At 39.1% G+C, this 20622-nt stretch overlaps 1 protein-coding gene across 6 annotated transcripts in view; it reads left to right on the forward strand.

Moving 5' to 3' along the window:
• Window positions 1–20622, forward strand: part of FBLN2 (fibulin 2) — a 108852-nt gene that overhangs the window by 70914 nt on the left and 17316 nt on the right. For all 6 annotated transcript variants that reach the window (XM_087744728.1, XM_087744727.1, XM_087744726.1 and 3 more), the window contains 5 exons: window positions 4147–4276; window positions 8418–8604; window positions 10027–10233; window positions 12736–12852; window positions 13298–13399. In XM_087744728.1, coding sequence (XP_087600854.1) covers window positions 4147–4276; window positions 8418–8604; window positions 10027–10233; window positions 12736–12852; window positions 13298–13399 — 743 coding nt within the window. The remainder of the gene's footprint in view (window positions 1–4146; window positions 4277–8417; window positions 8605–10026; window positions 10234–12735; window positions 12853–13297; window positions 13400–20622) is intronic.

Consider the following 20622-nt stretch of genomic DNA (forward strand, 5'->3'; position numbering starts at 1 on the left):
TTTTAGAAGAAATCAAATGATTGTACGATTTGTGGGATGTCCAGGAGACTGGAAACCATTTCATTCATTGTATAAATTATCAGTAGACAGGCAATATGTCCCAGCAAATTAGAAAGAAGGCTTTCTCCCTCCCTTTCCCCAAAATCTAATCTAAACAAAGCCTTTTAAGGTTTCTTTTCCTCTCTCATGTGAGCAGAGCACAAGTTTTTGTTTCCCGGTTTTATGCACATCTGCGGAGTTACAGACAAATAAAAGGGCAGAGTTTGTCTTCCATTTGGCAAGTCTAAATGCAGTGGTTACCCGTATCATTAAATGATGTGCTTATTGTCCAATATGAATGGCTGCTCGTTCTGATGTCTGTGTTCAGCTGGAGGGGGGGACCATACGCTTTGATAATGCTGCTGGTATCAGTAGCATCTGGTCTGAGCGAGGGTGCCAGATTCAAACTGCACAGCAAGAAAAGAAGAATGGGTGCAGAGTAACATGGACGACATATTACACTAGCTGCAATTCATCCTGTCTCTCTCTCCTCCCCCCTAGTCTGAAACAGACCTTAGGGAGGGATGAAGGCAAATTTGCCTGAGACTCACATGGGGCAACATAAGCCAGATGGAATTCTCTTAAGAGTGATCCCAATGTTTTCAGCATTAAAAAAGTTTGGCATAATCAATTTTATCAAAGTTAGTATCATTGCACTTTTCTGAAGTTACCAGGAGATTAAAATCCCCCCCACTGGGATCTGGCATGACATAACTGACACATACCAACTGTCTATGAAGTAAAGACAGATTAAAAAAATTCCAGCCTTGGCCTAAGTAGGTGAAAATCCAATACATTAATGAGTTGCACCTGCACATCTGAGGCTGGGTTTAGATGAAAAAGCCAGGTCCTAAGTGTTTCAGTCCCTGTGAATCTATTGGGATTTGAAAGAATAAGAGATCAGCAGTTCAGTTGTTTTACTTTCAAAATTTCAGTTATGTCCCTGTTTTAAAGATTTAAAACCACCTGTAAATATTCTCTGTAAAGAAAACATTTAACGTAAAAAAAGTATTCAAATCCATGGCCTCAGAACCTTGACAAAAACTTACTGCTCCCACTGGGAGATGTGCCAGTGTGCAGAGCTGGTCACTGTGCACATATCCAAACCTCAAGTGCACTGTTTTGTGTGCCAGAATGCCTGCAAGTAATGCAAGCTGTCAAGAGTCTGCCACTAGAAGATAGATACTAATTGTAAAAATTAGTTACTGTTCTGCTAAGATAGTTCTCTATAAATACTTGGGTTTTACAAGTGACCATCACTGCGTTGAAGGATTGATTTTTTTTTTCAGCTGAGGCAAATGAGTGGAGCCTGCCCTGTGTCTGCTGAGGCTGTAGATTGTTTGTATAGAGGTTGCAGAATCAGGTGTCTGATGTTTCCAAATCCCATTTGGGGGTTTTCAAGTGGCAAAAACTTAAATGTTAAAGCTACTTGTTGATGTATCTTGATGTCTCTGGACATTCATGTACCGACTTGGCCTATCTGTGTAGGGATCAACAACAGTAACTGCAGGATGGGAACTGGGACTACCTAAAAGAGATCATGTGCAATAACTAGATGAATGAACTTAAAATAAAGCAAGTTACAGGAAATCCTTAGATAGTCAATTGATAGCTGGATGTAAAAATACTCCCAGATGTTGTACCACTGGCTGTATCAAAAATAGGATGTTAGGCTAGATGAAATCTCATCTGACCCAGTATAGTAGTTTTTATCTCATAGTTGATATGTTTTATCATAACGGAGTAATGTTTATCTGGGTGCCATTTACATCAGCTGTACAAGTATGAATCCTGCTTTTTGCTGACACTCTGTGTCCCAATTAGAGACTCACATCAGTTTAATACGTTGGCGCCATTTCACTGATCTTAACTCATTAACTCTTTACCTACAGCAGAAACATTCTGAATCTCCTTTGAACCAACAACTCATTTATCTGGTCTGCGAAGAGTAGGTTTGTGAAGAAGAAACAAGAGAATGTGGTTAACACTGATTGTTCCCAATTCATTTTCTGGTAATAGAGTAGCTGAAACTGAGCTGTGCTGATAGTTAAAGAAACACTAAAATAAAAAATGGCCAGTGATACTCCAGTGCTCCAGACAATACTGTTTCTATTATGTATTTCATACATTAAAGGAATATCTCATGGCTAAATGTCACATTTCAGAAGAACATGAATCTGTAGAGATTTCAGTGTTTTAATACAGGAAACACTTTGCACATATAAAAATGCTTCTAGTAGCATTTTGTCATTTCTACAAGTGATAATAACTTACAGTTAGTTGTTTGGTTTTTTTAATTTTTTTTTAATGAAAGTTTGGATGTCTTATGTAAGCAAGAATAGTTAAATTACTGGTACTTGAATACATTTAGGTAATAACCATTCATTGCTCAAAAAATTGTATTTCTTCAGTTGGCAATTAATACTGGATTAGAAAACTAACTTCCTTGAAAACAAAGCACATGGAGGTGGTAATCCCCTTCCTGTAATCAAACTCAAACCACTGGTTCCTGGTTACACCTCTCTTATGCTATCCAGCATAAAAATATTAACATAAAGCTGACACAACAGGCCATTGGTATTGGGAAAGTGGCCAAGTGGCTGTCACTGACTGGTTTCTACTAGAACAAGAGACATCCCTTTCCTTTTTTTTTTTTCTTTCTTTTTTTTTTTTTAATTGAAGCTTTAGCTGTGAATTGGAAATATATTTTTCTCAGAAAAGACAAGGTTTTGTTTCCTAGGTCAACTATTTTATTGCAGCAATAGTGGTATCTGACTGACAAAAGTTGTTTGCTTGCAAATATTTCTGTTGCAGGAGAATTGCTTTGCTATGAGGCACTGGCTGTCAAAACGCATCAACCTCCCATTCATTGTTACCAGGGTACCCCATAAGGCAGTGTGCCCTGTGACAATGCATCAGCAAAAGATAGTTAGACATCAAGGTGATTCTTGGAAAAAGAAAAACTTTGCTTAATTCCTTCATGCCACCAAATCTGTCCGGAACAGAAATGTACCCTTACTTATAGCATAATATATTATTTCATCTGAGTTTTAACATGTTCATCTGTGTCATATATGCCCAATCTACAGGTCATGTACTCAACATAACCCCCTCAGGAGAATTCTTGTGGCCTGCAGCTCTCAGTCCTCACCCTTCCCCATCATAGGGGCTCTTCCCTATCCCTATCCCCTCCTGGGGTGCTGCTACTCTCCATGCTACATGTATTGAGAGACTGGGTCATGGAGTAAAGCCAAAGGGACTATGTGATTTTTGTCTGTCTTTTTGTGTATGAATGAAAGAAGCAGATAGATACCTCTTTGAAGGGAGTGTGGGGGAAATCCACTATAGGCTTTAAAATGGCAGGGAAGAGTATTTTATTTCAATGAACATCTATTAAATTTCATTTAGGAGCTTGCCATTTAGATTTTTAATCTGTTTCATTTCAAGTTTCAGTGAATCTTGTTAAAATGTTTGATTTGAAGGGCCATATATAGGAAATGTATGTTCCTAAAGTACTTCATATACAGTGATCATGTGACCCATAATCTTCTCTTTGATAACAAAAGTTAGAGGAAAGCTTAAATTCTGGGTTACAATCTGCAGGGCTATAAAGGAGAGTTTATAGGGGTTTTGTGATGTGACTCTTTCCTTAAGTCCTGTCCAGAGCTTTAGTCCTCTGGTTGGTGAAGAAGTAAGTGTGTACAGGTGTGTTCCCCTTTCCCCACTTTCCAGGGAAGGCGGTTTCTGTCTGTTTTCTGTTTCTGAAACCTTCTGAAGACTTCTGAGAAGCAAAACATGGGGAAGAGGGGCTGTTGCACAAATACAGATGAGCTGTAAGGGATATTGGTGACCAGACTTTGAGAGGCAGTGACCTAAACGCAAGACTTCTTGAGCATTTGTCAGTACATCTTTTTATTAGAAATGAGGAAAAAAATATATCCTGCAAAGGTCAGTGGTACCATCTGTATTATACTAGTGTTGATACACATGTCAGAGAGACCAAATCTGTGGAATGTATTGTGAATCCAATAGGTCTGGGGTTTTTTGCATCCCATCTTGATGTCTTCTCAATGTCAGTGAACACTTGACATCCGTGATCCTTTGCAGAATTGCTCAAAAGCAGTGTTGCGTCTCCACCGTAAAGGAGAACAGCTGCCTGGCTGGCATGATTGCTGCGAAGGAAGGAGATGTGTGCGGACCAGAGGAAAGTGATCCCTGTGGAGGATCATCGTATAAGGTAAGTTGCTCTGATACTTCTGTAGGTTTTGTTCTGCATATGAGGTGTCCTCATTTCCTGTATTTACCAGTAATTTATTCATACATTATTATGGAGCACAGTAAATTATAAAGTTGCAGGAATGTGGCAGGGAAGTTATGCTCTTGCGTTTAGGTTTCAATTGCCTGGTGATGCAGCCCTTTTAAAACAGTAATGTCCTTTTGAATTATTTCCAGCTCCATTTTTAAGATTTAACTTGCTGTATTACTTTTGCTTCCTCACTTTGGAAGTAGTGTAAAAGACCATTTTAGTTTTTATTTCTATGGTGTAGAAGAATTTAGAAAATGATAGGGCAAAATTAATCGAAGATACAATGCGAAACCCATTACCGAACAGTTTGCTTGGCTATAGTGTTGAATTGCAGCCTTGTTTCTCAGTTAAACAAAACGATGGACTAGAGGAACAAGCATTTTAGATGATGATGGCAGCTTTTGTTCATAAATAAAGGCAGACCATTTACAAATGGTTCAAATCACAAATCACAAGCCCCAGCGTCAGCTTGTATAAATGAAATTTGCTTTATGAGAATCAGTGGAGCCAACCAATTTAAACCAGTTTGAAGATTCAGCATCTTGCTTGCTTGCTTGCCTTTTTTTTACCAGAAGGGTGCATTTCAGAATTCCTTTCACTCTGATAATAATTTACATAGCTATATCTAAGCTTAAGTGCAGCTTCCGTTGTCTCAGGAGGAAACTGATTAGTTCTGTCTGTTCTTATATATCGGTGATTCTTGCAGATAATTGTTCACTGGAAAAGCAAAATACGTGGATGTCTACTGTGGAGTTTAAAGTTTAATTAGCTATGCCAATTTGTCATTTTCAGAACTATTATTTACTTGGGTCTGGAGTCTACCATTAGAATAAAAAGAGAATTTGTGCATTTGGGAGCAGACATTAATATTTCTGAAGTGTGACAGAATTATTATTCTTAGGTTTCCGCTGCAGGTCTGTTGCATGCCAGACAGAGCACAATCTGTAGAGTAAGTCTTATCACACATGCCATTTCTCAGGAGGAAGTGGAGAGGGTAAACTTCATCATTCCTGTCTGAACTGAAACAAGTTACGCAATACTCTCATGGAATAGCTCCTTGTGCCCGTTCCAATGTAATGCTTTCCTTCAAGAGAAACCATCTGAAATGGTAAAATTATCAAAGCAGCAGCTTTGCCCTCCTCTTTAGCTCCTAAGTCATTGCAGCTACTGCTTGAAAAACATAATAAAAATTAATAAATTTTGAGACTGTTGAGACTCTAAGAAAGGCTTTCTAATTTTATTATAGTTAAACATTCTTTCAGAGGTGACCTCGCAGAAAATGCTGACTATGAATAGCAATGTTTCCCTTGATCTGCTCCGCTATTAGTGACTGCTGTGTCTGGGTGTCATAAATCAAGGAAGTTTGTTTGGAATGTGGGAAGATAAGTTCATTGCCCCAAAGACTTTGTAAGACGTTTACACTTACCTGCCAAAAGCTAGGGGTTTTACTTCCAGGAAACAAACATGTGTAGGTCTTCTTCAGGCATTTTAGATGTGGGATCTTTACTTTTGCTTCAAGATGAATGCAGCAGTGCCAGTTCTTTAGATGCAGGTATTCAGCTTGTGTTCAATACAACTTAACCTTAGGCTGATTTTACCTGTTATTTACTCTAAGACAAAAAGCACATGCTTAGGGACTTTTTGCAAGTGGATGGAGATGTCACTATGGTAAATCCAATTATGCTGGATTCCAGGAAAGATATTTTTGAGAGGAACATAGAAAGCTGTAAATCAAACAGTGGTTCTCAAGGCCTGTTTGTCAATGTAAAAATACTCATATTTGTTATTAAATCAGTTGAGGAATTCTGATGAGGTTCAAAAGGTATCTAACAGAAGATCAAGACGTTCAAGTATCTACATTTTAGAAGGAACTTTTAGGCGAACAAGTTTTTCCACTGGAAAATGAGACAATTGTATTCATCTGGAAAATATATGAACCCAAAAGTCTGTGACTGATTTAGTACTCTCTGTGATGCCTGCACATGGGATAAATTGTGAATCAAAACTATGAGTGAAAAAAAACGTATTATTCAAGGCAAATATTCCAATATTTTACAGCACTTCAGTAAAAACATGTATTATCCTTAACTTCTTTTATTTTGCATATTGAAGCTGAAAAAATTGTACCAAAACTAAAAATATTTACAGAAAGTAGAATTTTCCATTCATAAAATGTTGAACTTGGGGATTCTGGATTTGGGGAGGATGAAACCACGATTTTTCTCTTTTCTAGCATGACCATGATCAATTATAGTTAGACCATTTTTTTTTAATACTTCTTTTGAAAAGATAATTTAGTCCCTTTGGTATCAAAAATAATTCAGCATCTTCAGGATTTGTACTGTAAACTTTTCATGCACATGTATTTGGGCACGTAAAGGCAACTCTTTATGGCTGTGCATATTTGCAAATGTGAATAACATCTACTGTTTATCATATCATATTTATCAGTTTGGGGACTTGTCAGATTAGAAAGCAGGGACATAAAACATGAGCTGTAGTCATGGGTACTGGGCTGAACATGCAAAGGGTACATATTGCATGTGAAATGCCCAAGAAACCCTGAAGCTACAGTGTTTGAATCTTGAAAAAGGTGGCTCAGCAGAAGAGTTTCTGTGGATTGAGCTGTTAGTGGACAAGTTTCCCTGTCTCCCTAGTGGAGACAGGCTCTGGTTTAATGTGAATGCAAGTCTAGAATTGCTAATCATGAAACGTGATTTCTTTCCATTCCCATCCTGCGTCCAGCCCTTACAACAGTGCTTCTCTTATTTGCTTTCCTCGGGTCAGAGATCTCTCTCCTGGGAAGTGGGAGCTTAGTTCAGTTTTCTTCTGTTCTGTCCTTGGACTTTCTGTTGACATAGCTAACTGGTGCCAGTTTGAATTACGACTTTCATTTTATATGTCTGACGCCTTTTCATAGACTGAATATTTGAATAGACTGAAATCACTTCTCTTGGTTCAGAGTGGCTGTTTCAGTGTAGCTGCAAACTATAAACAAATGCTGTTGGGCTGGATGGCTTGACTATCAAAGGAGTTGCAGAGGGAAAGAGACTCTGCATTTTATAACTATTCTGTCAGTGAAAGCATCTAAATATATATATATGTGTGTGTGTGTATATATATATATATATATATTAGGGATGTCAGGGCACTTACATTTAAGTCCAGACAGGCATCTTCAATTCACATATGACCCCTGTATGTCTCTGTAGCAGAGACTTACAACTCCTCAGCTTCCTTACTTGATTAGGTATCCACTATGCGTACACGGTATGGACTTCTTGAATTTGATATAATTTATCTATCTGATGTATTTTTGTGGCCTGACTATGCAATAGATTTGTATGTGACTGAGTAAAGCACAACACAGTTTTTGTCTGCCACCTGCAGCAGAGGAGACTGCAAGAGAGACTACATTTCAGGGATGCCCCATTGCATCAACCTGTCAGTGAAGCCGCTGCTTAGATGCACTCGGGAAAGAAAATAGCTCATAAAATATACCCTGGCCATTCCTCTAGCTACTCTCTCAGCGGGATGTTGTCAGGACAGTCGGGTAATTAAAGGTCACAATGGTTTTGCGAGGCAGTGGTGCATAGAGGAAAGAGTCTTTACTGACGTACTGACAGAGGTCAAATGCCGCTGATGATCCTCATGTCCATGCAAGATATTTACAATTCCTTTCACATTGCTTCAACAGCTAACCATTTTTTGATATCTAATGCAAAGAGGTATAGATCTGTATTATTTTGTTTATAATATACTGTATACAAAGCAAGAGCTGGAAAGAGGTGATCTGCGGCACCACTACTTCCTTGCATGCATGCAAAGTTGCTGAAATCATTGTCACAGCGAGAGTTTGTGTTTAACCTGGTTGCAGTTGACCCGTTTGTGCAGGGGTGGCAAAACCAAGCACAAGTAAAGCTTTGATGTTTGCAACTGTCTAAACCCTAAGTGCTTTTCCAAATGCTCCACTGTTAAAGAAAGTGCAGATCAGTTCCAGGTGCGTGTGTGGGCTCATCCCTGAAGTGGACTGTATTAAATCCTTGTTATTGATAGTCTCCTTCTTTTGCAGCAATGCTGCGATTGCTGTAATCTGGGCCTGCGATTAAGGAGTGAGGGGAAAACCTGTGAGTCCAACATAAATCTGGGCTACCCCTGCAGTCATGTGATGCTGTCCTGCTGTGAAGGGGGAGATCACTTTATCCATCCAGAAATAAAAAGGCATCCTGAACCTTTGCCAACAGCGACACCTGAGAAGGGTAAGTGTCCATTTATGATTTGAAGACGTTGCAGATAAGGTCTCTGTCTCGCACAGTCATATGGGGAGGTACTGGAAGGACTAATGCTACAGGAGCACAGCTGCATTACCTCTCAGATAAAATTTAGACTCCCTTGTTCTTAAAACAGTTTTGAAAAAGAAAAAAATATGTAGGTGTTTCTGATCCTTAAACCATACCTTCTTTAGTAATTTTTTTCTTTTTTTTACCCCCGAGTCATATAGTACAGACACCTGCCACTAGCCGTTGGTAAGAAGCAAAGGTGAAGCTGGTCTTGTCTTTTAGCAGAAGCAATCCTAAAAGATTCTGCAGAAAGAAAATTATGAGTTTTTCCATACAAAGTAGTCCCATGAATTATGATACCAATGAAACAGCCTGGGAATAGATTTCCTATTGTACTGCTGAACATCACAGCAGCTTTCTCATACCATGCTCTGGAGAAGCCCCAGAGCACTGCAAGTTTGTTTTTACTCTTTCAACATATGAACATAGTGATGTTGAAGAGCTAAGTCAAATCCCTGCAGCCAAAGATGCATGACAAAGGGAGGATTACAAATCTGACATAGCTTGGACAGCTATGCTTCCTCCCTCAGCCCAAGGTCACACTCCTTCCAGCATGCAGCCACCTGTCATGCATGAGTTGCATGGTAACCTCCTGCATATGCTAGGGTTCAATTTTTGTCCATTCTTTTCTCATGAACTAAATGTGTACTTCCTCTTGCCAACAAATGTAAGGGTTTATTTTGACCTAGCTGAGACCTCACTGAGCAAGGAAGTTTGCATATAGTGTTTAAGAAAAGCTGACTAAGAAACTCACTCACTGAACAATTAATTTTAGTATCACAGAAAGTCTTATCAAACTTGGTCAGGAAATGAAAAAGATAGTGCTTTTGCCAGTGTTCAAAAGCAGTAGGTAGGATAGCCATGTCACTATTAAGTGGGTCCCAGAATGTTTGTGATGCTAGCTACAGAAGTAGCCAATAAGTTAATGTGGTGTTGAAAAGAGTTTCCAAACCAACTGGATAACTTTTTCTCCTGAAATTAGAAATTCAGTGTGGTTCTTCAGTGGGGCCAATTTCAGATGGGGCTTCAATGTGATACCTTAGTTCAAATAACAATAGCAATGGCATTAGTAGTCAGTGAGAAAGGTGAGCTTGTGACTGCCCAGGGTCACCTTTTTTGTCAATGGCTCCTGTAAAATGTCTGTCTCTCCAACCTTATGGAAGGAGGTAGTGGACCTTCAGCACAATGGGCTTATCTTCAGGGTGGGTTCATTTGCTCTTGTCCTTAGAGTAACTGTTTTAGGTAGATTTGACTGTATCTATCTGGAGCAAAAGCTCCATATTGTACAGTCCTAAAGCCAAAACACCTGTTAGAGAACCCACAAGTGTTGTTGTGTTGTAGTTTCAGAGACGGAAGACCACAATGAAGCTTTGTCCATCAGTAATGAAGCTGAACTGTCAAATAACCTGCCTGGAGATGATCTGGATGAATGTCTTATCTATGGTGGGGAACTCTGTCAGCATTTGTGTATAAACACTGTGGGGTCCTACAAGTGTTCGTGTTTTCCAGAATTCACTTTGCAAGATGATGGAACCAGCTGCTCTCCAGGTGGGAAAATTGGCAGGAAACACCATGAATGATGGTGTCTTTGTGCCACCTGCATTGATCTACAAAGCTTTGCTTTACTTTCTCTGTGGTTTCTGTGAGGTTTTTTTATGGTTACTGATGCATGGAAATTTTCTGTGGAAATTGGACAGGTTAATAATGTAAAGAAATCAACCATTTAGGAAACTTAATTATGCCTCACTTTTGTGTATCGGTGGAGTGAGATCATGGTGGTATTTCATATGTTCAAATCAAGACTGTTTTCACTTTTCAGAAGAGGATTTGTAAAGATTGTTAATGAAATACCTTTTCTTCTTAGAATAATTTTGTACTTCACAGTTGGCTTTCCTTTAGATAAACTTTAGTCAGTTCAGACAGACAGCATTGCTTCCTGAACTTTGATTTTTATCTAAAATCACTAACATATTTCAGTGATACAAAATGTAAATATATCTAATGTGGTGGAAGGCTTGAAAAGAAAGTCTGTTGTGTTGTAATTGTTTTGATGTCTGGAGTTCTCCAATGGCAAGATTTCAAATCAGATAACCCAAAAAGTTGAAACCTTATATTAGTTACAAGTGCTTTCAGTTATTTAACAAGCAAAACGAGTGTTGCCATCCAATGACAAACTTCCTTAGACTTCAAATACTTTCTGCCCAAGCCACACAATGAGCATTCATTATGTCATTCTTCTCAACATGATGTTACAGCACTTACATCAATAATGTGTTTGACAGTGTTTCTGCGGCAGCTCTGCTCTGTTGTTTACATTAAAATTCTGGGGAAGGAGCCTAATCCAAAAGAGGTAAAGAAAATGTTTCTTATTTTAGCACTGCAAAATTTGGCTTGATCGCTCACCTGGAGCATATGTGTGTTTTTGTTTTGCTTTGCTTTACTTCTCCCATTACTAACTCTGTTGAAGTGCAGATTTGGGTTAATACATCTTGTATCTGGGTAGTCAGTATTCTTGGCAGATCTGCAAGACTGCAGTGCTTATGGCCGTGCCAAGAGGTGTAGAGGGATTTACAGAGCTCAGTTGAGGTAGAGGGTTGCGACGACAGTAGGGAACTGAAAGCGAGACATCTGAGACACGTAGGAAGAGTGAGGTGAGGAAGGGCTGCTGCTGTCATTGTGGAGTCCTAGGTCAAATTAAAGGGTGGGCGAGGGAGATGGCAGGGCAGGGCACCTCACTCACTATACTTGGCTAAACCATATGTGCTCTACCTGGCAATGTGATACGGTGGCCTTTTATTTCTCATTTTTCCTCTGTGTATGTGCACATCTCTGTCATGTGGTCTGTGCATGGAGACCCACACCAGACAGTTTTCAATCTCATACTGCTGGTAAGTTTTACTCCTGTGATTTGATGTAATGCTTTTGTATTTGTACCTGTCCCAGTATATTTCCTGCTCTTTGCTGGACTGTGAATGTTTTTGTATTTAACTTTTGTTTTTTAAAACGTGTCACACTTTTCCATGAGGCTTGGAAGAAGTAATGTTCTTGCAGTGGCTCTGTGAGGCAAGGAGAAAGCATACATTGATGAAACTTCAAAAGCTTCTTCTCGCTTCTTTGCTCTCTTTCTGGGGAAATCATTCAGGATATTCCACAAGCGTCTTGTATTTGCCTCTGTGTCATAGCCCATTGTATGTCTGTGATTTCAGGGTTTTGTTTGTTCGTTTGTTGTTTTTTGTTTTGTTTTGTTTTAATGAAATCGCTCTTCCCATGCCCCAAACCTGTATTGCAATCACATTTTGTCATGTAATGTTGTCATTGTTTGGTGACTCACACTTTGCTCCAGGTGACACTTGAACTCAAATCAATAGAAACAGGAGACATCCCTCTTAAGGAAGAATTTAGCCTTATGGATTTAGGCTTCTGTTTTGATGATATTGATAAACTGGATTACTCTTATTGATGTAACAGAGCTTTTTTTTAACTATTCTGATAGTATGTTAAAACTATTCTGATAGCATGTTCTAAAAAACCTATTCTGATAGTATGTTAAAAAATATTACTGTTTTTTAAAGATCTTAATGACAGATAGCAGCTGTCATGTTTTCCACTTCGCTGTGTAAAAGTCATTCCAGAGTATCCTGTGCTTGTAAAGGTGAGCGTCTGCTTTTCATCTATGTTGAAATAGGATGTACAGAATAAGTTTAAAGACTTGTTTTGCGTTCTGCTTTTTTTTCATCATACAGCAAATGAAAGACAGCCACTGTCTTTACAATATAGCAGCATTTTAAAAAACGCCAAGCTCCCTAATCTGTATCCATGATGTTTGTGAGCATCTCCGTTAGCATGCAGCACTGTGTGTGTGCGTGCTGTCGGACAGTTGTTCATATCAAACAGATGGCAGCTTCCAAAACTGACTATTCACCTCCATGCATTGACAGTTGTCCAGGTCACCATACTGGAGTAGGATCAATGGGACCAGGACCCTTGCCATGGAGTGCCTGATGGAGATGATGCTGTCCCTGATCCATCTCTGCCTCCCTTGCCTTACAGATCCTGACAGAGGACAGGTAACAAGGCTGGAAGCAGAAGCCACCATCCCTCCGGCAGCCTCTCCTTCTCAGCCTCTTCTCATCATGTCCTTACAAGAAGAGCAGGATAAGTGTAAAGGTATGTTGGAAACTGCAGATGCAGATGAGTGAGGAATGTTTAGAGAGCCTGAATAAAATTCCACACGTTCCTTCACTGATCTGATTTCAGCACACATCCTTAATTTGTTACCTCTGGCATAAGGCTGAGGAATTGTCAGGGGAAACCTGAGGACGTAATTTGAGGCTATACTCTGATTTCAGGGTTATTACACACCTGCTATTTAGTTTAAGGTAAGCAGAGCAGCTGTGCAGCATAATGTGAACAATACAGGTAGGAGTGGCACAGGTGTGTTTCTGTGTAATAGGAGGGTTGTAAGTAGTGATTAGGGCTGTCTGGACAGATTGTTTGCAAACTGCATTCCCCGTTGCCTAAACTGGGATTATATTTGGATGACCTAGAGGTTGTAACTTGGGCTGCTCTGTGTTGTGAATGCCAATGTATTTTGCAATTTTGCTTTGTGTAGATAATGGCCCCTGCAAGCACATCTGCAATATTGTGGAAGGAAATGTTGTATGCTCTTGTTTGTCTGGATATACTATCATGGCTGATGGGATTTCTTGTGAAGGTAAGTGATTCGGGTTTACAACAGAGACATGGTTAAAACACTTTTATATAGATCTCATTGATCTCATACCCTTAGGTGTTTCTCTAAGGGTTCCTTATTTTCAGTGTTGTAAATTGCAAGTGGCAGTACAGAGACCATTTGCTCGAAGGAATACCAGATCTGCTTCACAGATAACTCCTGAAGCATGTCTATCCAGTGTGCCTGGTACCTGGGGACTTCAGGTGAAGGCAAGCCTGGATTTGTGCTCTTTTCCTCTGACATTCCAGGCTTTTTTTCAGCCCTCTTGGTTTCTCTTCCCACTACTGTTCCTCCCCAGGGTCTGTCTACTCAGCTACGGACACGCAGCTTTTCTTCCTAAGAATGGGAGCATCTAGCAAGACGTGGGCATATTTGCTGTCCTGAGGAATGCCCTCAGAGCTACAGCTCTGCTGTCACCTGTGTTGTTTGTTTTTATTTCTCCTTGCCTTGAAAACCTGAATTCAATGAGGCTTCACTGCTATGAAGAATGTGCCATTGTGAGCTGGTACAGCTCCATGTGTTTCAGTTGACACTGAAGCTCAGGCCTGCACAACGATGAACAGTGAATTCCAAAGATGCATCATGATCGTTCACATTATATAAATTTTAAATGGACATGTTTGGGTAGCGACAAAGGATATGTTTGCCCAGGAAGGATTTGGGGGTCGGAAGCAATGCCCTGTGACATATGTTAATTATAAATCTGTAAGCATGGGAGCAATGACAGCCAGCAGTGAAATGCAAGTAGAAACTTCTGATGCTCAGAGTTGCTCACAGGTGATCCACATCCCTCTTAATCTCAGATCTTATTGAATAACAAATCATTTTCATGAAATTCCAGATAGACTGTGAAGAAAATGGGAATTTAATATCACGAGATAAAATATTCACTGTGCATTGCTTATTCAAGTGTGGTGGAAGCTAATTTGATTAATTAATCTCAGAATCAAAAGGGGCATTTCAAGGCAGTCATTTTCCTACAGGAGGTGAAAACATTCAGAAATGTCAGTGGAAGTAGTGAGTTTAAATTGTAGCAAGGGACATTTATAACCTAAGCAAGTATTTGATGGTAAGGGTGGTGATGCACTGGAACAGGTTTCCTGCAGAGTGTGCATTGCATCTGTGTGACTGCCTGTTTTTAAGAATGGCTCTTTCTGGAATGACAAAAGTGTAAGGGTGCGAGCAAGGACTAGATGATCTCCAAGGTTTTATTCCAGCCCTATTTTCAGTGTAACACTGTATATATTATAGCATGGTGCTGACGTGGTAGCTCCAACGCACTTCATTTAGAGATCTGCAGCGTGAAAGAAGTGTTGTTTCGTTTCAGAAATTGTTCTAATAGAATTCTATTTTTCCCTTTTGGTTGCAACATGTTGATATAGATTTGGATGAGTGCCTCACAGGTGCTCACGCTTGTTCCAGAAGACAATTATGTGTGAACACATAGGGATCATTCTACTGTGTCAACCACAGAGTGATCTGTGCAGAGGGCTTTATACTCAACAGGCATAGAAAATGTGTTGGTAAGATGATAGGTATAAGCCATTCACCACAGCATCATAATTCTTCATGCTCTGCAATGCATTTAAACCATTTGTGCTAAAAGGCTCTCTGGCCATCTTTGCCTATGACATTTCAATATGAGTTAGTAAAAACACATGTGCACCATTTGTTCAGCCACTTAACATCATGAGTTTTATGCTATTTGGCTTTTTCCCTAGCAGTACATTCTCAGGATACATATAACTTTGCTCAAAAGTCATAAAAGTTCATAGGTATGATGACCACAGCAGTACTGATGACTATTAAACTGGACTAAGAAAACATAGCAGTTGATCTCTCTGGACAGTGTCAATACTACCACATCCCCAGACATCACGAAACAACAAAACTTCATAAATACAGCTCAAGAAATCTGCATCAGTCCGGGCAATGGAAAAGATCCATTCCAAAGTGATAGAATTTTAAAATTCAGATTAGTCCTTTGTTGATTCTCTGGACAGTGTCAATACTACCACATCCCCAGACATCACGAAACAACAAAACTTCATAAATACAGCTCAAGAAATCTGCATCAGTCCGGGCAATGGAAAAGATCCATTCCAAAGTGATAGAATTTTAAAATTCAGATTAGTCCTTTGTTGATTCTGGCACAAATTTCTTTGTGTAAAAGTTGAAGATGCATCATAATTCTGCTGTATCATCCCTGCTATTTAAGAAACCAGTCTATTTTTACAAGTGTATTTATGAGGATTTGCTTCAAAAAGTCAAGGCCTGAGCTTATGAAATGTAGTTTCTATTTGGGGTAGTTTTCTAGAGGCTGGTTTAGGAGGCACCTGAGCTGCAGCAGTGCTGTGTGGTAATGCCTGGAAAAACAGAGCACCTGGAGACCTCTAGTCATTAATGAAAGCAGCAGTGCCTGTGACTATAATGTCATGTGTGAATACATTTGCCTTCTTCCACCTCTGTCCTGCTCCCCACATTTATAACATATAGTTGCTTCTCTGACCATCACAGCTTTGGTTTTGTTCCTATCTTTTAAAGCTCTATGATCTCATCTTATTAATGAGCATCATATGGCATGAGAGCATGAGCAGGAAAGTTTTTACAGTGTCATAGTTTAGGGCAGAAATGTGATTTACTATCTTCTGTTTTTTTTCCTTAAATTGTCAAAATTGGATTTTTATTTTGTTTTTTATTATTTATTTTGAAATCAGAGATACTGGTAAGCATGGAAAACTAATGAAATTATTTAGTTAAATTAAATGGCTGAGAGAACACTACTGGAAGGAAGGATGCCTTTACAGAGAAAATATCAGATTGTGAGATGGAAGATGGTATTAGTAGCTGTCCACAGTCTGCATGGTGTGTTTCATGGCTTTCACAGAGCCTGCTGCATGTACCACACTTCTGAATATAAGGTCTGGTAAGTGAGCAGTTGAAAGAACTGCCTCACCTTGCTTTCTGCTTCTGAAAATCTTGCCATTTAATCCCCTGGTGGTTTTCCTGGACTATGCAGTAGGGATATATCTGTCCTTTTCTACATCTCCCAGGAGCATTTGAAACTAAATTAATGCATGTTTGTCAGCAACTTTGGCAGAAGGTGCCATAGAAGATGCCAAGTGCTTCCTTTTATTCACTTTCTTCCTCCCCTGTCCTCTACCCCATGACATTATAATAGAGTTTTATTGTGACTGATGTAAGATAAACCTCAGGCATTGCTAATAAAATGAAAGATACAGCTCTCATTTGTAAAGCTAAAAGATCCTCTTCTCCCTCACTAAATAACAAAGCTCTGTATTTCTCTACTGCAAGTCTTTTTTTTACAGGTATCCTTATAAATAATCTAGAAAACTTTGAAGTTTCTCTTTCTTTTTGGATAGCTATAGCCTGTGTTCTCCCTGCTCATATACAGCTCTGGTCTGTGTGTTGTGCCTGGAGAACATTAGCTGTATTTAACATTTTTCCTGCTTTTCTAGTCAAAGGGGAAAGCCACAAGCATACTGTGGTTTCTGTTTTGTTCAGCTGCCTCATTGCAGCCATATTCGCCTGAGGTATCTTTTTCCAGCCTAATTGCTTTTGTGCTCCATCTTGAGCTATCTCAAACACCATGAGGAAAGCTTGGTAATTTGTTTGCAAATTATTGTTGTTTTAATGATGTTACTGTTTGCATATTTTAGGGATGGGAGGAACAATCTTTGTACAGCAACAAAACAGCTGATAACCTTTTATCTGTTGAATTTCCTTTAGTCAAACTGTGGAAGATTATAATTCCAGGTGGATTCAAGAGCAGATATCCAGAATTCCTGAAAGCCAGCCATGGACAATGAAGAGTCACCAGCTGTTTAAATAGCTTGCACACAGCAGCTTTGTGTAACTTTGTGAACAGATATTAAAATGTCTTTAGGCTTGAAAGTTTCATGTTCTCCAGAGATAAGAGCCAGGTTGGATGTTTTCAATGTGGATTGCTTTTCCTGGTGACTTTCAGGCAAAGTCATTACCACCACCCACATGCACGCTGATGGGAGACTGCTTTACTACTTTCTTTGCTACTCCCATCTATGTTTTCCCTCCTGCCAGAGTGAGCAGTAAGTGGTCATTTTATTGCTGAACCACAGGGTCTGTGTGTGAGCACAGGATGGGTGGTTGCATAATAACAACGGGTCTAAATTAAACAGATGTATTCCATAAACCAAATTGAGCTGAAATAATTTTAAGAGAAAAAAAAAAAGAGAAACTACAGATGCAGGACAAAAAAAAGTCTGCATTTCACATTTTTATAAAATGTGCATAAAAATTAATTTTTAATGTCAAAGTATGTATTGAAAAAAATAGCACTAGGTAAATGTTGATATTCCTTTGCAAAAATGTCAGCTTCTTAGATGCAACAGATATACTCAGGGATCATGTATATGTTGCTGTTTTCAACAACAATTCCAGGGGAAAAAAAGAGATATTACAAGATTACATTTTATTCTCTTTTTTACTGATGTAAAGTGAGGAACGTTGTTGCCACACACATAGACCTAGTAGATTTCTCAAAAAATAACTGACTTGTTTTTAATATATTACTGAATTATTTTTCCTCTTATTCCTGTTGTTTTATAAATATAATCTTGCCCTACCTCACAGTCAGTTGTGTTGGATGAAGACTACAGCTGGTCCAGTGCTGGAAATTAACTTTGTTTGAAACTGAAAAAATAACTCATATTGTACCTAGTGCTCTGTCAAGCATCTTACTGACTTGTTGAGTTGGTTTCCAGTACTGAAGAGAGACAGGTTATGGGCACTCTTGATTTTCTGCATTATCAAGAGGGAGGAAAAAAGGAGAGAGGGATTGTCTTGTTTTATAAAAATGTAGTCAGTCTTCACTCCCCTCTACCTTGTGCCATAATAGTAGAGCAAAATGATACTAGGTAAAGCCTGGGCTGAACAGAGCTAGCGCAGGAGCTTGTGTGCTGTCCCAGCACAAACTGGGACCACATTCCCAAAGATGGCTTTTCCCACCTTCACGCTTATGCTAAGGGATACTTTTGCGGTAGGCATTGATAGTGAGAGCAATGACATGGACAGATGGGAACTCATGAGAAAGATGCTGCAAGTCTTCTGAGATCTCATTTTGTGGCATGACCGTTTAGGAATTTGTTTAGAAAAATGAACAAAAAAGGGCATGCCTGTTCAATAAAATGAAAAGGGAACTTTGGTGGACTGGCAACTGGCCTGATATCAGAGATGGAGGTTCATGCCCTAACATTGGATAGGACAGAGCAGAGCTTTGCATACTGCATGGTTCATAGTTTAAGCCTTGCATCTCAGCCCAGGTCACAATCATTAGGCTTTAGAGATTGTCAGTGTATCACTTGTGCACAAAACTTTCATTGAAAGCAGAAATTCTGCATGCAGTCTTACAGTTTCCATAATTACAATTTCCTCAAATGTATTCTGGCCAGTTCTACTTATTTTCTCAAGTACTCAGAAATTTGAACATTGAATCAAAACATATAGACAAAACATGAAATTATATTAGATTTCTTTTCTCTGTGAAATCTTAACCTTCTTTTTACCTGTTTATACCTGCTAATCAGGTGGAAAACTTCCTACCTTGTTTGGGTAGTATTTCAGACAAAGATGCTCTCCTCATAGTGGCTCTTTTGACATTGTGCTGAACTGACTTAAGTTCATATGATGCAGTGTAGTGCTGACAATTTGTTTATATGAGAAGGCTTTTTGTCGTTTGCAAGAAAAGATATAATCTCAGATCTGTTGTGTAGCCAGTACAAAGTCTTGCACTGGTTTGGATGCTGTGAAGTGTCTATCCATAGCCATTTTTCTCTACAATTTAAAAAAAAAAAAAATCTCAAATTTATTTAAGAACTACGTCTAGTTAGGCGGGAGAGGTTTACCACAGCAGCTCATATTCTTCTCCCAGCATGTGAGGGTTCTTTTTTTTTTGGTTTTGGGTGTGGTTTGTTTTTTTTTTTCCCCAAGACCACTTATGAGAATATTGCTGCTTTCTCTTCATTCTACTGTGTAGAAACTGGGAAACTGTACAAGCAGTAGGAGGACATAACCCTGTAAAAACTTTGGGGTAAGCAAGTACCTGCCATTTAGTGGCACTCAAACATCATGGGGGACAGGCAGAAAGATACCCAGCTGATGGTAGTGACCTTGCTGTGGATTAATTAGCTGGCCTTGACAGCAAGTACACAGCATGTGACAAATAGCAATGGCAAACAAAAAGAAAACACAAATAAATGAAAAGTGAAATGGCACCAAGCTAACATACCGGTCTTGCAAAACTCAGTGCACATCAGCAGTTAGCTGACTTCAGGAGGAACTGAAATTTCTTGGTGCTTCTCCTCATCTGTTTGGTAGAAAACTAGCTGACATTTTTTCTAAGACAAAAAGCTTTTAAAATGGCTTTTCCTGTTTTCATGCTCCACAAGGGGAAGTAATATATCTGATGTTACACTTATCTGAGAATGAGGTTCTACAGCCAAAATGAAAATCTGATTTAAACAATGCTTGCTTTATTGTGTAGTATGAAAACAGCTTCATGCACAGAGAAGCCGGATGATTGGTAAAGGTTATGGTCACATTTGGCTTTTGTTAGCTCTAGAAATACTTCTTAGCTTTATATAGAACTGTGAACGTGTAATCTTTTGTGGAGAATGGCAGGAAAGTTTCTCTTCCCAGTCTCTACCCCTTTTTGTTGATTCTAAGTATTTGCTCATCATGCTGTTCTTAGCTTTCATTATTAAAATAAGCAAAACCTGAATTTGAGATTATTTCATCCAAGCCTATCAATACGTATCATTTTAAAGGTGTGGCATATTCCTTTCCAAATTGTCCTACATTCCACAATCTTGTATTTAAGTGATTTTTTTAAAAGAACTTTTCGACTACTCCACCTGCTGAAATCAGATCTCTTTAAAGATTTAAATACAAATTTGCAAACTTGATTGAGCCTTCAGGATTCCTCTCTCCATATTTTCTTCTGTATCCAGTTCTAATGACACATTCCTTAGGAAATAAATGTTACATGACTCCACCTTCAGTGGGGCAGGCATTTTCAGTACCTATCTCTTGAAGTAGTTCCACAGCAGCTCCTGTCAATCTGGCACGAAGCAGCAGGACCGATATTTAGCCTGAGCAATGAAAACCTGGTAATGGGCAATAATCATTAATCGCTTTCTCATTCAGTT

The sequence above is a fragment of the Nipponia nippon genome, unplaced genomic scaffold (genome assembly GCF_047370975.1).
Source record: "Nipponia nippon isolate SJK-2023a ecotype South Korea unplaced genomic scaffold, ASM4737097v1 scaffold_9, whole genome shotgun sequence".
Lineage (NCBI taxonomy): Eukaryota > Metazoa > Chordata > Aves > Pelecaniformes > Threskiornithidae > Nipponia > Nipponia nippon.